The sequence below is a fragment of the Lolium rigidum genome, chromosome 4, assembly GCF_022539505.1.
Source record: "Lolium rigidum isolate FL_2022 chromosome 4, APGP_CSIRO_Lrig_0.1, whole genome shotgun sequence".
Lineage (NCBI taxonomy): Eukaryota > Viridiplantae > Streptophyta > Magnoliopsida > Poales > Poaceae > Lolium > Lolium rigidum.
The window spans coordinates 277480339-277497911 of record NC_061511.1 but is presented as its reverse complement, the minus strand read 5'-3'; the positions used below and the strand labels follow the sequence as shown (position 1 = coordinate 277497911).

Genomic DNA, 17573 nt, shown 5'->3' with positions numbered 1-17573 from the left:
GGTGCACCACCATATTTTCGCATTTGCCCAAAGCTAATATAAAAGACATCTAATTTACGCTGAAAGAACATGACTATACTCCACCACTAGCAGGTTAAAGACTCCATTAGTAGTATAGTAGCATAACCACGTGGCTATATAATGCATCACAGAGGCGAAACTGACGCTACTCCAAGGGTTCTCAGTCTAGCATTTGCATGCCTGCCACTGCCATACACCGAAGATGCGGAAAATCTTGTCAGGACGGCGGACGAACAAATAGACATTTTTCTTTCGTGGGACGGATGAAGCACTTGTGGTTAGAGCATCCCCACTGGTTGACGCTCCCCACGCCCAAATCCGGCGAAATTTTCGTCCGGATTGGATGAAGATTTGGCGTGGGGAGCGCCGAAGTTCCAGCCGTCCCCTTGGCAGGAAACCCCCAACCTCGACCATTTGACATATTTCAAACAAATTCAACATAAAATTTAACAAGTTCGGCAAACAAGAGGACGAGAATTGCTGAAACAAATTCGGCGATAACGTACAATGTTTAACAAGTGCTGAAACAAATGAAGCACACAATTTCACAATTTTTCAAACAAATTAAGACGTACTAGTTGGCGTCGGCGTTGGCGTTGCCTCGGAGCCTCCATATGTGCTCCACCGGATCATCTTGCAGCAGACTCGGTGCATTGTAGAGTCTCGAATCTCCCGGCGCATAGCAATGAAGGCGGCCCATGATGGAGGCACTCGGTGATTAGGGCCGTGCAAGAGGACCCTCTCTCTCATATGGTGCTTCTTGCTCGCTCGGAGGAACCGGATGCTTTCGCTCATCTTCAATAATCATGTTGTGTAGGCACACACAGCTAGCTTCATCACCTCCCACATCCGATCTTTGGACCAAGTCATAGCGGGGAACCGGACGACGACAAATCTCTCGCCGTAGGACACCAAATGCTCGCTCGACGTCTTTTCGGCAAGCTTCTTGTTTCTTGACAAACTCGCAAAGTTTGGGGGTGCTAGGATTGGAGATCGTCTTCACAAATGTTGCCCACTTTGGATAGATACCGTCTCGCAAGGTAGTATCCTTTGTTGTAGTGCCGACCATTGATCACATAGTCCACCGGGGAGCATGACCCTCAACAAGCTTGGAAAAGACCGGGAGCAGTTTAGGACGTTGATGTCATTGTTGGATCCAGGCATACCAAAGAAAGAGTGCCAAATCCAAAGATCATGGGTAGCCACCGCTTCAAGTATCACAAGGCAGCCTTTTTTGTGACCCTTGTACATTCCCTGCCACGCAAACGGACAGCTTCTTCCATTGCCAATGCATGCAGTCAATGCTTCCAAGCATCCCCGGAAAACCTCTAGCTTCATTTGTTGCAAGGATCCTCCGAGTGTCTTCGACGATGGGTGATCTCAAGTAATAGTCCCCGAACACTCGCTATGACGTCCCGCGTAACCGGTAGAAACAATCAAGGGCGGTGGACTCCGCCATGCGAAGATAGTCATCCGCAGCATCACCGGGAGCTCCATACGCCAAGCATCCTCATAGCCACCGTGCACTTCGCGAGTGACGAAAATCCAACCAAACCAAAGGCAATCCGCCTTGCATCCGAAGTAGGGATCAAAGTGGCGGATGGCATACACAATTTCCAGAAATAGCTTTCTCGCTCATCCCGAAACGACGCCGGAAAACACTCTCACCGTGCAATGGATTGTCGGCGAAGTAGTCGGCGTACAACATGCAGAGAGCCCTCCATTCGCCGTCTCGCTTGCACTTCCGGCGACCTCGTGCCGACCCACCACGCCGACGAGTTGCCGGTCCGCCGTACATGCTTGCCAAGCAACCAAGGATCATCATGTGCTCCTCGTCTTGGGCGGCTGCCGCCATCTCTTCTTGCATAAGCTCGACGAACATCTCGCTCCTCCTCTTCGTCCGAGTCCATGGCCGGCGAGGCAAATGGACGAACACCCGACGGGCGTGGTCGAGGCAACCCGAGCCGCGAGCGACGACGAGCAAGCAGGCCGGAAAACAGGCCGGCGGAAGAGCGACGAGATAGACCGTCGTCCAAACACGGCGGAATATAGGCAGTGGGGAAGGAGTGGTGGCGCAATCCGGGGCCACAAGCCGGCGGGGTGGTGCCGGCGGCGAGAGAGATACGAGGGGTGGGGGAGAGTTTGAGCGACGTGGCGGTGGGGTTCGTGCGTCGAGTCACCGACAGATCGGGCCCTTCCCCGCTTTTCACTCGTCCGGAGTCCCCGAGCGCTCCCCGGGGGGCCGGGGATGGCGTGGGATCGCCGGATGGATTTAGGCCCAAATCCGGACGAAAACGAGGAACCGGGGGCGCGACTGGGCCGAATTACGCCGTCCGGATGGAAAAAACGCTCGCCAGGGGCCTCGTCGGGGGGACGAGTGGAGATGCTCTTAGGAATCTGAATATCTAACAATGATGCTTGATCCACAATGGAAAGTGCAAATGTCTTCCTAATCGACATGCTAAATAGTGAACAATTTGTGGCTGTGGAGAAAATGCCGCTCAGGCTTGATCTACCACTGCCAGGCCTTGGAGCCAGCAGGCTCACAAGGCAATTGATCCAATCGATGCAGGGGGTTGAAGAGTAATAACCACCATACAAAAATCTCTAGCATACCTGCAAAAGTGAGTGAATAATTTACTACAAACATAGGTGCATGATTGAAACATGTTTCTTGCTTCCAATTTGCGTTGCAGGTGCTGATTCACAATGTTCATGACATCTGACTGACCCGTCCGAGGAAATGCAAACATCTAAACTACAAACATTGGTACTAAAACAAGTACTAACCGAACAAGTTTGTTAACCAACAGCAACAACCACAGGGCTCAGTTTTTCCAACAGAACAAAGCAACTCGTTCATCCAAGCGTTTCATCCTGGGTACAACTTTGACCAAAGTAACAAATGCTCATGCTCGTCTCCTTAGGTTGAGAGCCGTCACCCTCCAAATTCCCAAAAAAAATACAGCGAGGCAAGTTCCCAGCTGCCCATCCAATTGAAAATATGCATACACCTACAGCAAGAAAATCACAGATGTCATGCTTTTCAACCAAATACTGTAGTGTTGTTTCCAGCTTGTAAGAAGAATCACACTGAGATCATCATCGAGTAATGTTGATCTAATAAGACACCCAGAACAGCCAAGTCAGAATATAGAAGCAGCAGCAAGGCGAATGAAGTGAAGAGGTTAACGTGAGCTGAATAGAACTTTGTGTGCTCTGCCTTGACTAATATAGTGTCTACTTGAGGATGTGTGTACACTACATCTTTGCCTAGGCAGTCCTATAAGATGTCAGTCAACCAGTTTGGCAGCAATGCATCAATCCTAAAAAGAGATTAACGACTTTGACTAAAGGTAAACAAAACAGTTGAAATGTAACTGGTCACAAGCTGAAAATCTGAAACCAGTAGGAAAGTGGGAGAAATGGCCGTTTGTTTTAATGTCTAAAACCAACTGGAAAGAAAGTAGCTCATAAGTGATTCCATAATTTCATCTTCCAGGTGAACTTGGTAATTATGAACTGAGCTACTACACAAAGTGAAGCATTTGGAACTAGATAGTAGATACTTACAAAACGAATAGAACGGTTAAACCAACGCAGATGAAGGTAAGAAAAACTTTACCTTCTATGCTAGCAATACTGGAAGATCGCACCATCAGTGGTCATTGTTGTTGTAAGAACTCGCTCTAACTATATAAACCTGCATCATGAGATAAATGAATTTTACCCATTACTAGGCCTTACAAGAATCCCTAATTTTCATGTACAAGAAAAGCCAGGCTATGGAAAGCTAATATCTGAACTTTTTTTTTTAGATCTGATTGACAATAGTGCTCTTTTCTGCACTTCATGTAAAATTCTGAAAGCCCAAACAGGCATGATTTCTCACTCTTTCAATAATTAGAAACAGTCCCTAGTTACAATTATAGATATGCAAGTGGCAGTGCGCAATAATTCAAGTCTACATCATGCAGAAACATAGATGTTTGTAGGAAATTAACACTAGTTATTACATGGCCAGAACTGAACTTTTCCATATTGTACTCAATCAACTCTAAAGTCTAAACCACTGTGTGTGTAAACAAAACCTCTGGACTTATACATTTAGTGAGGATGACTCCTGTAACCCACATAGTAGCAAGGAAATTGCAGAATCATAATGCTGCATTAGGAATCCAAAAAAGTAGCACAGAAATTCGATACGATATGATGCAGTGTCCCAACAAAACCCTGTGTTCCAGCCATGCTATCGAGAGCAACTTTCTTTTCTCAAAACACACACCTAATTAAGATCGCGCGCTGTGCGAAGAACAGGTTGAAGCTCACCTTGAATTTTCTCCTCTCTATGAGCTGCAACACCAAGCAGTCACCATCAGCCAGCCCGTGGTAAGCAGAAAACGCTCTCCACTCGAGAAGGTAGCGCATCTGATGTTTGTACTTGACACGGCAGAGCATGGAAAACTCTTTATTAGTCACCTCATCCACCAGAACCATCATCTCATCATGCACGGGGAGATACTGGGCGAAGTGCACCGGGATATACTGCCAGGTAACCAACAAATTATCTACCATCCAAGAACAAGTTACATTACATTCAGTAGACAAACAGGGGATGTTATTACCGTACCAGCTGATTCGATTTAGTGGAGGTGCTGTGGGACATGGGCTTGATGAAGGCTGGGTAGTCGGAGCACAGCTGGCCCCTGAGCTGCTCGGCCCTGGTGACTGCGTAGGCCCTCTCTTGGTCGGTCGCGTACGCTGGAACTGGATCGGGCGATTCGGTCTTTACATCGCCGTTCGCCTTCCTGATGCGGTAGTCGGGCTGCTCCGGGAGGCTGGCGATGCGGCCGGACCGCCGGGTCGGGGCGTCCAGCCTCGGATTCCGCGGCATCAGCAGCTTGGCCTGCGGCACCGAGCGAGCAGACCAGGCGGGGGTCAGCAACGAGACGAGGGAGCATAGAAGGGGAGGACCTTTTCTTTTTTTGTTCCCGGAGGAGAGTGGATCTGACTGACCGGCATGGGCTTGGCGGCGGCCTGACGGACGGCGGCGGAGAGCCTGTGCACCCGCAGCTCGTCCAGCTTGTGCTTGTTCTGCTCGATCTGCCTCCGGCGCTGCTCCTCGTACGAGTTCGCCTCGTCCATTTTCCTCGCCACTCCTTCCCTCTGCTGCTGCTGTGGTTGTTCTTTGGGCTGTTGAGAAACTAAATTTGGGGAACCATGGCAGGCAGGCAGGCAGGTCGGGCGGCGGCGTTCAAATTTGGGGAACAGAAGTAGAGCCAAGGAAAAGCCGCGAACTCAGGAGTGAGGACGCACCGACGTCGGAGTTGGGCCTTTCCGAGTCCCGCAGGCCATTCTCTTTCCTCGTGAACTACATACTGGGCTGATGTTCGTTCGCTATAGAAAAATGTCAGCTGCCGTGAACCGAGATGATTGCCTAAATGAGGAAGGGATATACTCCAACTTTTTTTTTTACAAATCAAGGAGCTTTATATATTACTCAACATCATTACAATCTATCGAGCAGCATGCTTTTTTTTGCGAATATGATACTGATATTAAAAAAACATCGAACAATACAAAGCAGCTCAAGAAAAACGAAAATTACAACGAGATTCTTCAGAAGCCCTTCATCTTCAACCTCCAGACCATGTCGACAACGCGCTGCCGCTACTCCCTGATTCGGCCTGACGTTGTTGGTTGCAGACGGGAAGTCGCCAAACAGGTCGAAAAGACCACATCCGTCCCGGAGACGAAGATGAAGCTCCTTGACGATTAGAAGATACCCACAGCCAGACAAAATCCTCGAAGACAACACCATATCCACAAGCTTCTCGACGTCGCCGACGAGATGGGGTTGAAGCCGGGAAAACATTACTGCACGAGACGCCGCCACCACCACCCCTACAAACAAAAGCCCTAAAGACAGGAAACAAAGCCCCAAAATTGGAAAAAAGAGCCCTCCCACCGACGAGAGCCGCAATCCGCCGTACCTCCATGGCCCGAAGGCCACGAAGGCAGCCAGATCGGAGACAGCTGCCGACGGAAGGCAGAGGAGCCCTAATCGCCTAAGGACTCTCACGAGCAAAGGGGTATCAGCTGATTTTTTTTTTCAATCTATTGAGCGGCATGCTTGATGAGCACACACAACTGCCAACATCTGGACTGAAAACTGGTTACCGAGAGATGTAATGTAGCATTGTGACACCGTACGCTTTCAAGATAGACACTCATCCGAGACATCTGGCTGCCCCCAACAAGGAAATGCAAACATCTAACCTACAGACAATGGTATTAAAACAACTACTCCTACTAGCCGAACAAGGTTGTTAATCAACAACAACAACCACAATGCCCAGTCTCTCCAACGGAGCAATCAACTGGTTCATCAAAGCGTTTCATCTTGGGTACCAGTTTGACCGAAGTAACAAATGCTCATGTTCGTCTCCTTAGGTTGAGAGCTGTCGCCCTCCAAATTCCCCCCAAAAAGCAGCGAGGCAAGTTCTCAGCGGCCCATCCCAATTGAAAATATGCATACACCTACAGCCAGAAAATCACAGATATCATGCTTTTAAGTCAAATACATACTGCCATTTCCAGCTTGTAAGAAGAATCAAACTGAGATCATCATAGAGTAATGTTGATCTAATAACCAACCCAGAACAGCCAAGTCAGAATACACAAGCAGCAGTAAGGCGAATGAAGTGAAGAGGTTAACTTGAGCTGAATAGAACTTGTGTGGTCTGCTTTGACTAATACAGTGTCTACTTGAATATGTGTCTACACTACATATTCCAAGTGAACTTGGTAATTATGAAATGAGCTGCTACACAAAGACAAGCATTTGGAACTAGATATTTACAAAACAAATTGAACGGTTAAACCAACGCAAACAAAGGTAAGAAATACTTTACCTTCTCTTCTGGCACTATTGGAAGCTCGCACCATCAGTGGTCATTTTTGTTGTAAGAACTCGCTCTAGCTATATAAACCTGCATACGAGATGAATGGATTTTACCCATTACTAGGCCTTACAAGAATCACTAATTTTGATATACAATTAAAGTCAGGCTATGGAAAGGTAATATTTGAACACTTTTTTATAGATCTGGTTGAAATAGAAAAATTCTGTAGAACAATAGCAATCTTTCCTGTACTTCATGTTAAATTCTGAATGTCCTAACATGCACGATTTCTCACTCTTTCGATAACTAAAGACAGCTCCTAGTTACAATTATAGATATGCATGTGGCACTGCACAATAATTCAAGTCTACAGCATGCAGAAAGATAGATGTTTGTAGGCAATTAGCTCTAGTTATTATATGGCCAGAACTGATTTTTTCCATATTGTACTAAATCAACTTCAAAACACTGCATGGATGAACAAAAATTGTGGACTCGTACATTAATGAGGATGAGTCCAGTAAGGCAGTAACCAACATAGTAGCAAGGAATTAACAGAATAATAAAGGCTATATTTGGAATACAAAAAGTAGGCACACAAATCTGATACGAACCGAGTATCCACTGTTGCTGGATACGATGCAGGGTCCCTTAAAAACCCTGTGTTCCAGTAATGCCACTGAGAGCAACTTTCTTTTCTCAAAACACCCATCTAAATACCTAATTAAGATCGCATGCGAAGAACAGGTTGAACCTCACCTTGAATTTTCTCCTCTCTATCAGCTGGAACACCAAGCAGTCACCATCAGCCAGCTCGTGGTAAGCAGAATACGCTCTCCACCCGTTAAGATGCATACGATGATCGTGGCTGATACGGTAGAACACGTCAAACTCGTTATTCGCCTCATCCACCAGAACCATCGTCTCATCATGCACGGGGAGATACTGCCTGAAGTGCACTGGGATATTCTGCCACATAGCCAACAAATTACCATCCAAGAACCAATGGAGCACATTACAATAGACCAACAGGGAATGTTTTTGCCATACCAGATGCCTCAATTTTTTGGCGGAACCGTGGGACATAGGCTTGATGAAGGTTGGGTGGTCAGAGCCCAGCTGGCCGTTGAGCTGTTCGGCCTTGGTGAATGCATAGGCTCTCTCTTCGTTGGTCGCATACACTGGAACTGGATCAGGTGATTCGGTCTTTATATCGCCATTCTCCTTCCTAACGCGGTAGTCAGGCTGCTCCAGGAGGCTGGCGATGCGGCCGGACCTTCGGGTCGGGGCATCCAGCCTCGGATTCCGAGGCATCACCAGCTTGGCCTGCGGCAGCAAGCAAACACCAGACAGGGTCAGCAACGAGACAACGGAGATGAGAAGGCAGGACATTTTATTTTCGAGAATGAAGGCAGGAAATTTTGTCCCGGAGAAGAGTGGGTCTGACCTGCATGGGCTTGGCGGCGGCCTGGCGGACGGCGGCGGAGAGCTTGTGCACCCGCAGCTCATCCAGCTTGCGCTTGTTCTGCTCGATCTGCCTCCTGCGCTGCTCCTCGTACGAGTTCGCCTCATCCATTTTCCTCACCTCACTTTTCCTCTGCTGCTTTGGTTGTTCTTTGGGCTGTTGGAGGAGGAAAATGAAATGGGGATTTCGAGTAGAACTATCAACAAATGAAGGAACTAAAACTGGGGAACCATCGCAGGTCGGGCGGCGTCGTTCAAATTTGGGGAACAGAAGTGGAGCGAAGGTAAAGCCGCAAACCCAGGAAGCACCGACGTTGGAGTTGGGCCTTTCCGAGTTTTATTATCCTACTATCATCCAAGCAGGCGGCCCACAGGCCCATCTCATTCTTTGTGAGCTACTCAAGATTTGCTACAACCAATCTTTGAGCATTACCTAGTATAGCTATAACAAACATTCTGCAACTATTGTGTGATTGTGCTTGCAGTCCAATGGGCACAATTTAGCTTACGCCTTTCCCTGACTCGTTACATACAGGCAAGGTAACATTTTCTTTTATAATGGAGTAGAACAACCTCTGCATTTTGCAAACAGACGCACATGGGTTGATAGGTAACCAAACTTGGTTAAAAATTAAAAGATAGGCAGTCTAAGGTTATGATTAAGTAAACCAAAAAATATATCCTTCTGACTATGTATCACCTATGCATGCATGACCTCTATTTACAGCAGCAAAGATCTATTGAAATGGATAGTCAGTTGTTTTGTTGGCATTTTCTTCAGTTCCAACTTGTGTTAATTTTGAGTTTTGACCCAGCAGACAAGGTAAAAATAAGAGAATCTGTAAACCTATTGCAGATGCAAACAACTAGAATCAACAAACTACCTGCGAAGAATGCATTTGTATGATCAAACGCTATAGTTGCAGATACGAAATAAATAAACATGCAGCCAGATATGAAACTACTTTGCCATTTCCCCAACAAAACAGATGCAGCACACCAGCCTTCAGTTACTCATGCAACAAATGGGCAATAACCAATACAGACTCAATCACAATAGTCAATAGATACAACTAAAAAAAAAGGGCTACAAACAAACAGAAGCTACTTTGCAGCTCCTTGCAAAGTAAGGATAGACGTGCTGATGCAGTCATATGCTGACATGCTAAGAGAACCAACTCTACAGATCAGGGATATCATTGCTGGAACAGGAGAAACACCTGACTGTAAATACCTAGAAACCATGAAATACAATTGGTCCATTGCTAGCAGCCTAGCACGATGGGTGGCTTCAGTTATTAGCATTGGACTTGAGATGGAATATAAAAAAACTCAAAAAAGAAAAAGAGAGAGATGGAATGAACACATTCTCAGCGATGAGACAGATAAATACAGAAAAACTAGCATGGATATTGTAGACTAGTTGTTGGAGAGAGGGACAGATCAGGGATGATGGAGGGAAACACGAACCTACTGCCTCAGCCCTCAGACGGAGATTGGGTCAGCGGTGTGCAGCACGAACGGGTCGCCTTGCCGATCTGGGAGACGAGTCGACGCGTAGGATCGAGCTGAGATTGGGGCTGTGGACGCGTCCGAGATGGCGGCGGCGGCGTTCTAGGGCGTGTGCGAGGTGGAGGCGTTGGCCGCGGGTCAGGTGGAGGCGTCGGCGGCGGCGTGTCCAGGGGCTCTCGCGTGTGGCCGTGCGTTCCCTCTTTTTTCCCTCATACTTTACACCTTCCTGGGCCGTGCGTTCTCTGCCAGTTAATCTGAGCCGCCAGTTGATTTTAAGCTGGTCCCTCCCACGAGGGATACCCTATTGGACGCTCAGTGCGTGCAAATATTAGAGCATCTCCAGCCGTGCCGAAATCCAGACGTAACAAACGCCAGATTGGATGCAAAAAGAGCATCGGTGGCAACATTTCCTAGTCGCACCCCGGCATTCCCGCTACACAAAAACATCGCTCAATAGTTCGGCGATCGAATCAGCCACATTCCGGAGATCGAAATAGAAACTAGACGATAATAGGCACATCGGCGGTCCCTTCATGCGCCTTGTCTGGCGCGGAATCGGGCAGCGATGCATCGTCGGCCACCGGTGTCGCAGCGGCCGGAGTGGACGTCGAAGGGGAGGACGAAGGCGGTCGACGGAGGCCGGAGGATGTCTTGGCGATGGGTGTCGTACCAAGCCCTCGTCTTCTCGTCCATCTTGTCGTTGTTGCCGCCGATCAGGAACGCTAGGTCGGTGTTCCTCCTCTTCGCCGCGGAGGTTGCCTTCAGCAAGGCGATCCGGACGCCCTGGTTGGCGAGCATCTCCTTCCACCGTACGTCGTACTTCTCGTCCCTCCCGGCGGTGTGCGCCCTCGCGTCGGCCTAGCACTTGTCGAAAGACGCTTGCAACCTTTCGGCTGGATGGCCTCGCCTTTTTCGGTCTCTTTCGACTTCTTCTAGCCGAGCTCGGGCGGCCCGCCGACGCGGCACGGGCCGGAGCGTCGGGGTTATACCGCTCGTCCTTGTTCTTCGCGGGGTTCCGGCGTACGTCCGCCCACTTCTCGCAATTCTCGATGCGAGTGAAGACGTTGAGGTACTTGAACGGCTGGCCGTCGGTGTCATCCTTGTACATGTCCAACGCCCGCCGCATCTGCAAAGACAGGCCGGCGAATCAAAATGAAACCTCGGCGATCCAGGGTCGACGAACCGCACGGCGAGTGAGCTTGCCTTTTGCTCGAAGTCGGCGCCGCTCACCGGGCGAGCTTCGATCTCCACATGTATGTCGTGCCACTTGCTGCAGGCCGCCTGCATGATCCCCCAATGGGTGCCCATGGCCTTGTCACCGCGTATCATCGCTGTCTTGTTATAGTAGGGATCGACGATTTTGCGCTCGTCGAACGCCAACTTGACCCGCCGCCAATACGTCTCATAGTTTTGATTGGCACCGGTAATGCCGTTCATGGAAACGGTCTCCAAACTTCGGCGAGGCACTCCTCTTCTTTACCCATCCATTTGATCCGCGGCTCGGTCGGCGGCGAGTTCTTCTTCCATTTCTTCCTCCCCTTCGACGTCGCCGTGGGCACATGCGCGTTCTCCTCCTCGTCGATGTCGGCCTGCTCTTCTTCTTCTTCGTTGATGTCTTGGGTGCCGTCTCCAAACCCGTCGTTCTGATCGTCGACGGCACCCCGCGACGCGACGGCTTCCATCGCTCATGCCTCCTCTTGTGTGAAGAAATCTGGGCTCGACGCGGCGGCCATGGAGCCCGACGTGATCATCTCGTGCATCACGTCGTCGTTCGGCGGTGGCATCCCGGGGTTGGAGAAGCAGAGAGGCCCTCGGCGTAGGGCAGGCGAGATGCCCTCGTGCATCTGTTGACGTCAGAAACCCCCTGGCGGGCAGAGACGGGCAACACCGTAGAGCCGGGAACAACTAGGGCTGCGGCTGGCCCCAGTCCCTCAGAGCGACGGCCCGCAAAGCCTCCTGGTCGCACGCGCCGATGCCAACCGCAAGGGCGTGCCACCCGACCTATACCCGGTCGGGAAGGTGTGGATGATGCCTCGCTTAGTTTCCTGCAGGGCACACACGTAAACGTTAAATACGAGCCTCGATCGGCTCTCGGGTTATCCCGTGAATCGGCTCAAAGAGCCGATCCACCCATGATTCGGACGAGGTGTCCGAATATATGGTGGTCCCGCTTGATCAAGGTAAAGCTGATGAGATCTACGACGATCCGGGGTTTTCACCGCATAATCGGATCATCCTACTCACGATTGGGCCTCGCGCTCGCGCACGGTGACCGTAAGCCGATCCTAGACAGGGCCTAAAAACCAACACGAGGTTGATCCCCGGAACATCCTTTCTAGGGCTAGCAAACGCCACCCTACACGCCGCCGGATCCTCCAACCCTTTGTAAGGCCTAACTATTGCGGATATTAAACTAATCCTTGTAGAACAAGGAGCAATCGTAACGGATCGGATCTACTGAACTATGATCAAGCGGGGTGCCGCCCCTACACCTAAGATAGGTGTAAGGGCGGCTAGACATGCAAGGGTTGCACTACGAAAGCATGTAATATGAAGAACAATGCTAACCCTAACATGTCTAAGATAACTACGTTGCTCGCCATAAAAAAGGCTTCAGTACGAGCAACGCATGAACAACGTGGGCAGGCTTGTGCTGCCTAGATCGCAAGATGCGATCTAGGCAACATGGTGCTTACCGGTAGAAACCCTCGAGACGAAGGAGTTGGCGATGCGCCGAGATTTGTTTGTGGTTGAACGTTGGTTGTTGTTTATTCCATAAACCCTAGATACATATTTATAGTCCAGCGGACTTTCTAATGTGGGCGTGCACTAAACCGTGCACGGGTAAAACTCTAACTTTTAATCTAGATACAACCTACTATAATTAAAGATACATGGGCAATCTGGCCCAACTTCACCGAGCAAGGCCGCTTCAGAGATCTTCCACGTGTAACCTTCCAAGCCCATCTTGATCGCGGCCCACCTCCCGATTTAGCCAAAATCCGGTGATAACACATGCCCCCTGGTTTTGGCAATGATAATTCCAAAACCACTCGTTTTTTCCTTCGAAGGATCATGTCGTTGCGTGCAGCGAACTGCCGCAATATTCTTCATCATGATGCCCCGTCTTTTCAGCTTCTCTGCACAATTTGACAGCTTTAGCATCACCTCCTCGGAAACTGCAATAGCATTAAATTCCCACCAGATTTCTCATTATTTATCCGTGCCGACCGATTAGCTCTCTTCATCCCCTTCTTCTGTCCTAGATATCAGCACCCAAAACCCTCTTCTTTTCCAGCCATGTCATCTTCTTCCTCCTCTTCCCAATCCTTTTCCTCAAGCGAATTAGTTCCAGAGCACAACCAGATGGAGACGTACAACCGCCGGGCTCCCAAGCATTGGGACGAGCGGGAGTGGGATTTCGACTACGTGCCGGAGGGTGAAGACCTTGTTCGGTCAGACGGGGCCATGCCCCTAACCGATGGGGAAGATGACCTCCGGTACCTGGTCGACGGAGTACTGGAGGCGGAGAGCGACGACGACGACCCTCCCTTCCGGGGTAAATTCACCTCCGTCACCAAAGCAGAAAAGGACGACGAAGAAGAAGACGCCTCCTCCGACTTGAAGAAGGAACAGGAGGATGACACCTCCTCCGACGAACCACCACCAAAGCGTATCCGGGGCTGGGCTTGGTCGGACGAGGACGATGATGATGACGAGGAAGAGGCCTCTCGCTGAAGGTCACGATAGCAGACCACGAGGAACTCGCCGACAACAACGAACGGCGACGACCACCTTAGTGACGGCGAAGACAACGAACAGCCCTTAGAGTAGGGATTTACTAGCATAGAGCTGGTAGGTAGTAATCCGTTCCCTCTTGTTGAACAATCGGCTTCTCCTTGTAAGAAATTTTATTATCAATGAAAACTTCTTTTGATTTTGCCGATGTCCCGTGTGCTCGATTCGAGCTGATTTTTCCTCATCCGACTTTGTCGACCGTTAGCCCAATCAACGCCCAATGACCGATGGCAGCGCATCGGTCTCTCACGATAAATCCGCGAAACGAGTCAATTCAATCACCTCCCCGGATTAGCCGGTATGCTCGATGATAATAATACCGCTATTCGCAAGTAAGCCGTGGGTTCGGCCGTGAGCGAGTGTCTTTACAAGGGCCCCGGAATCGTTGCCGAATCAGCTTGAATTGACCCGCTTCGGACGAGTTGCCCCCGAGCCTCACCCGGGACGAGAGTAGTGATGAACCAGACCAAAAATGCTACCCTTGGCTTCCAAATGATTAATATGGAACTAGCCGATTCCAACGAAATCGGCTCTCCGAAACAAAGATATTTTAGGGCGAGCTGCCCCCGAGCCTCTTCAATCCACTTCTTGCGGAGTCAGTTTAGCTCCTTCCCTAACCTGATTTGCACGTCCATGCATACCTCTTGAGTCGATGGCCATGCATCGGCTTTTATATCCTTAAGTCGATGACTGCTGCATCGGCTGTACTCAAAAAAAAAAAATTTTAATCGGCCGATTCAAAATCGGCCTCCATACCTTACTGCCCATCATCCCACATGCTTGGGAAATACTTCTTGAGGTGTTGACCATTGACGGCTACTGGGAACTTCTGTCCGTCCAACTCTTCTAACATATATGCATTACCTTTCAAGGCCCGGATGACTTTGTACGGACCGTGCCAATTAGGAGACCACTTGCCATATGCCTTGTCTCCGGTTCCTAACGGCAACACAGACTTCCCATACCGGATCACCAACTTGAAACTCCTTTGGTCTAACCTTCTTATTGTAGGCACGAGCTACCCCGGCTTTGTTCTCCTTAATCTTCTCCAATGACCAAAGCCTAAGTTCTCGTTGCGTCCTCAATAGTGTCACTCATCAAAGCTGCATATTCTTCCGCTCGTCGGATCATTCCGAAACGTGACACGTCTTGATCCAGCTCGTAATTTCCCAAGGTAATACGGCTTCCTGTCCATAGACAAGCTGATACGGCGAAGTCTTTATAGCTCCATGGCACGACATGCGGTAGGCCCATAATGCTTCTGATAACTTCTCGTGCCAATCCCTAGGGTTCTCATCAATCTTTCTCTTGATCAGCTTGATTAAACTCTGGTTGGACGCTTCAGCTTGCCCATTAGCCCGAGCATAGTACGGAGATGATCGGATCGGTTTAATCCCCATGTCATCGCAGAATTTCCCGAATTCTTTAGAAACAAAGACCGAACCTCCATCGGTCGTGATAGTTTGGGGAATCCCGAACCTATGAATCACGTGTTCTTTCACAAACTTGATCACATCTTCCGATTTCACCTTCTTCATAGGGACGGCTTCCACCCACTTGGTGAAGTAATCCGTGATGGCCAAAATCCATTCGTGTTTTTTACTCGACGCCGGATGGATTTTGCCGATCATGTCCATGCCCCACCCCCGGAACGGCCAAGGCTTGATGATAGGGTTCATCGCCGATGCTCGGTACCATCCGAATCTTCCCAAACATCCGGCATGCTTGGCACCCCTTGTAGTAGTTGAAGCAAGTCTTCAAGCATGGTGGGCCAATAAAACCCCGAGCGCCCGATTAGCCACTTCATCTTGTGAGCCGACCGATGAGTTCCACGAGCGCCTTCGTGCACCTCATGTAAGAGCCGATTAGACTCGGTTGGTCCTGAGCACTTGAGTAGTAACCCTTCCAACGTCCCGTAGAACATATCGTCTCCTATGAGGACATACTTCATGGCTTTGTATCTTATCCGTTTGGGTGCCCCCCGAGCCGAATCTTTTAAGTAATTGAAGATTTCGGCTCTCCAATCATCCTCGCTCCGAGAATTGCACTGGACCTCCGACCCTTCGGGGGTATCTATATAGCCCTGACGCCATTTGTGCGAGATTGTTGGCCTCGGTGTTTTGGGCTCTTGGGACCCAATTAAAGTTGATGTACCGAAGCTGTGTCATCAACTCACGGCATTCCATCCAGTATGGGAAAAGCAATTCACTTTCGCACTTGTATTCATCCGTGAGCTGGTTAATCACCAACTTAGAGTCTCCAAAAAGCTCTACTGCTTCTGCCCCAGCTTCTAATAGCAATTCCATCCCCTTACGTACCGCCTCGTACTCTGCCACATTGTTAGTGCAAGGGGTAGATAATCTGATGGAGAAAGAGTACTCGCCCCGAGGCGACACGAGCGAATACCGATGCCACAACCTTCGTCGCAAGCCGATCCATCGAAGAACATAGCCCATGCACGTATGGATAGTGCTGCTATATTGGTACCGATTCGCTCAGCTATGAGATCGGCCAACGCTTGCCCTTTGACTGCTTTCGCGAGGCTGGTACCGGAGATCGAGTTCGACAACGCAAACATCCACTTACCCGGTCGGCCTTTCAACACGAGGGCCGACAGCATGTGCTTGACGACATCCGACTTGCATATGACGAAGATCTCCGCCGTCAAAAGGATGTGATGCAGCTTGGTGCAGGTAAAGAACAGGCAGAGGCACAGTTTCTCGATCTCAGGATATCTTGTCTCCGCGTCCAACATCCTTCTGCTGAGGTAGAAAACGACCCTTTCGACGCCCTCGTGGAGTTGCACCACCACCGAGGCGATGGACGTGTCGGCCACTGATAGGTAGATGTAGAACGGCTTGTCTTGCCGGGGCGGAACTAGCACAGGCGGCGTCGTCGGATACCTTTTAATTTCATCGAACGCCTGCTGCCGTTCTGCCCCCGGTGAAATTCGTCGTCGGACTTGGTCTTCACCGGTGCCATAAATGGCTCGATTCGTCCCGACAGATTGGAGATGAACCGTCGGACAAAATTGATCTTGCCAATGAGACGTTGGAGCTCCTTCTTCGTGGTGGGCGGCTGCATGGTGCGCACCGCCTCTTGACTCTTCAGGCCGATTTCGATTCCCCGTTCATGAACCAGGAAACCTAGGAACTGACCAGCCGTCACACCGAAGGCACACTTCTTCGGGTTCATTCTCAGTCCGAACTTCCGAGTTCGGTCTAGGACGCGCCGTAAATCATCCAAGTGTCCCTCCATGGAAACAGATTTGACTTCGACGTCGTCGATATAGATTTCCACCAACTTACCGATCAGATCGTGAAATATATAGTTCATAGCTCGTTGGTACGTTGCACCAGCATTCTTCAATCCAAAGGTCATCACTACATATTCAAACAAGCCTACCGCCCCTGGTACTCTGAATGCGGTCTTGTGGATGTCTTCTGGAGCCATGAAGATTTGATTGTAGCCGGCGTTGCCATCCATGAAGCTCAACACCTTGTGGCCAGCAGCTGCATTGATCAGTGTCTCGCCACGGGCATTGGATATTCGTCCTTGGGGGTGGCTCGTTGAGATCTCCGAAATCGATGGCCACACGCCATCGGCCATCCTTCTTCTCTACGAGCACGATATCGGAGATCCACTCAGCATACCTCGCATGGCCCGATGAACCCGGCGGCCAACATCTTCTCGATTTCTTTCTTGACCTCCTCCAGGATTTCGGCTCTCATCCGACGTGCTCGTTGCCTGGAACGGCCGAAATCCTTTCTTAAGAGGGAGCCGATGTTCGATGATGCTTCGTCTAACCCGGGCATCTCCGTATAGTCCCATGCGAAGCAATCCGGGTATTCTTTCAGCGAGCAATCATCCGGC

The 17573-nt window shown here is 49.8% G+C and overlaps 2 protein-coding genes across 3 annotated transcripts in view; both read right to left on the bottom strand.

Moving 5' to 3' along the window:
- Positions 1–4642: 4642 nt before the first annotated feature.
- LOC124648837 (B3 domain-containing protein Os06g0194400-like) lies at positions 4643–5166 on the bottom strand. Its single transcript, XM_047188533.1, has 2 exons — positions 5038–5166; positions 4643–4921 (listed from the first exon to the last, which is right to left on the bottom strand). Exons 1-2 carry the CDS (start codon positions 5164–5166, stop codon positions 4643–4645), a joined length of 408 nt encoding a protein of 135 aa, XP_047044489.1.
- A 1018-nt stretch (positions 5167–6184) lies between these two features.
- The window catches only part of LOC124707821 (B3 domain-containing protein Os06g0194400-like), a 42655-nt gene continuing 31266 nt past the window's right edge, over positions 6185–17573 (bottom strand). The window contains exons 1-6 of one of the 2 annotated variants that reach the window (XM_047239513.1): positions 9861–10065; positions 8374–8547; positions 7977–8252; positions 7686–7895; positions 6936–7013; positions 6185–6561 (exon numbers count right to left, since the gene is read on the bottom strand). In XM_047239513.1, the coding sequence (XP_047095469.1) occupies positions 6969–7013; positions 7686–7895; positions 7977–8252; positions 8374–8502 (660 nt within the window). In that variant the 5' untranslated portion in view covers positions 8503–8547; positions 9861–10065 and the 3' untranslated portion in view covers positions 6185–6561; positions 6936–6968. Of the gene's footprint in view, positions 6562–6935; positions 7014–7685; positions 7896–7976; positions 8253–8373; positions 8548–9860; positions 10066–17573 lie in introns of those variants that run through there. The other variant, XM_047239514.1, reaches the window with a different exon arrangement.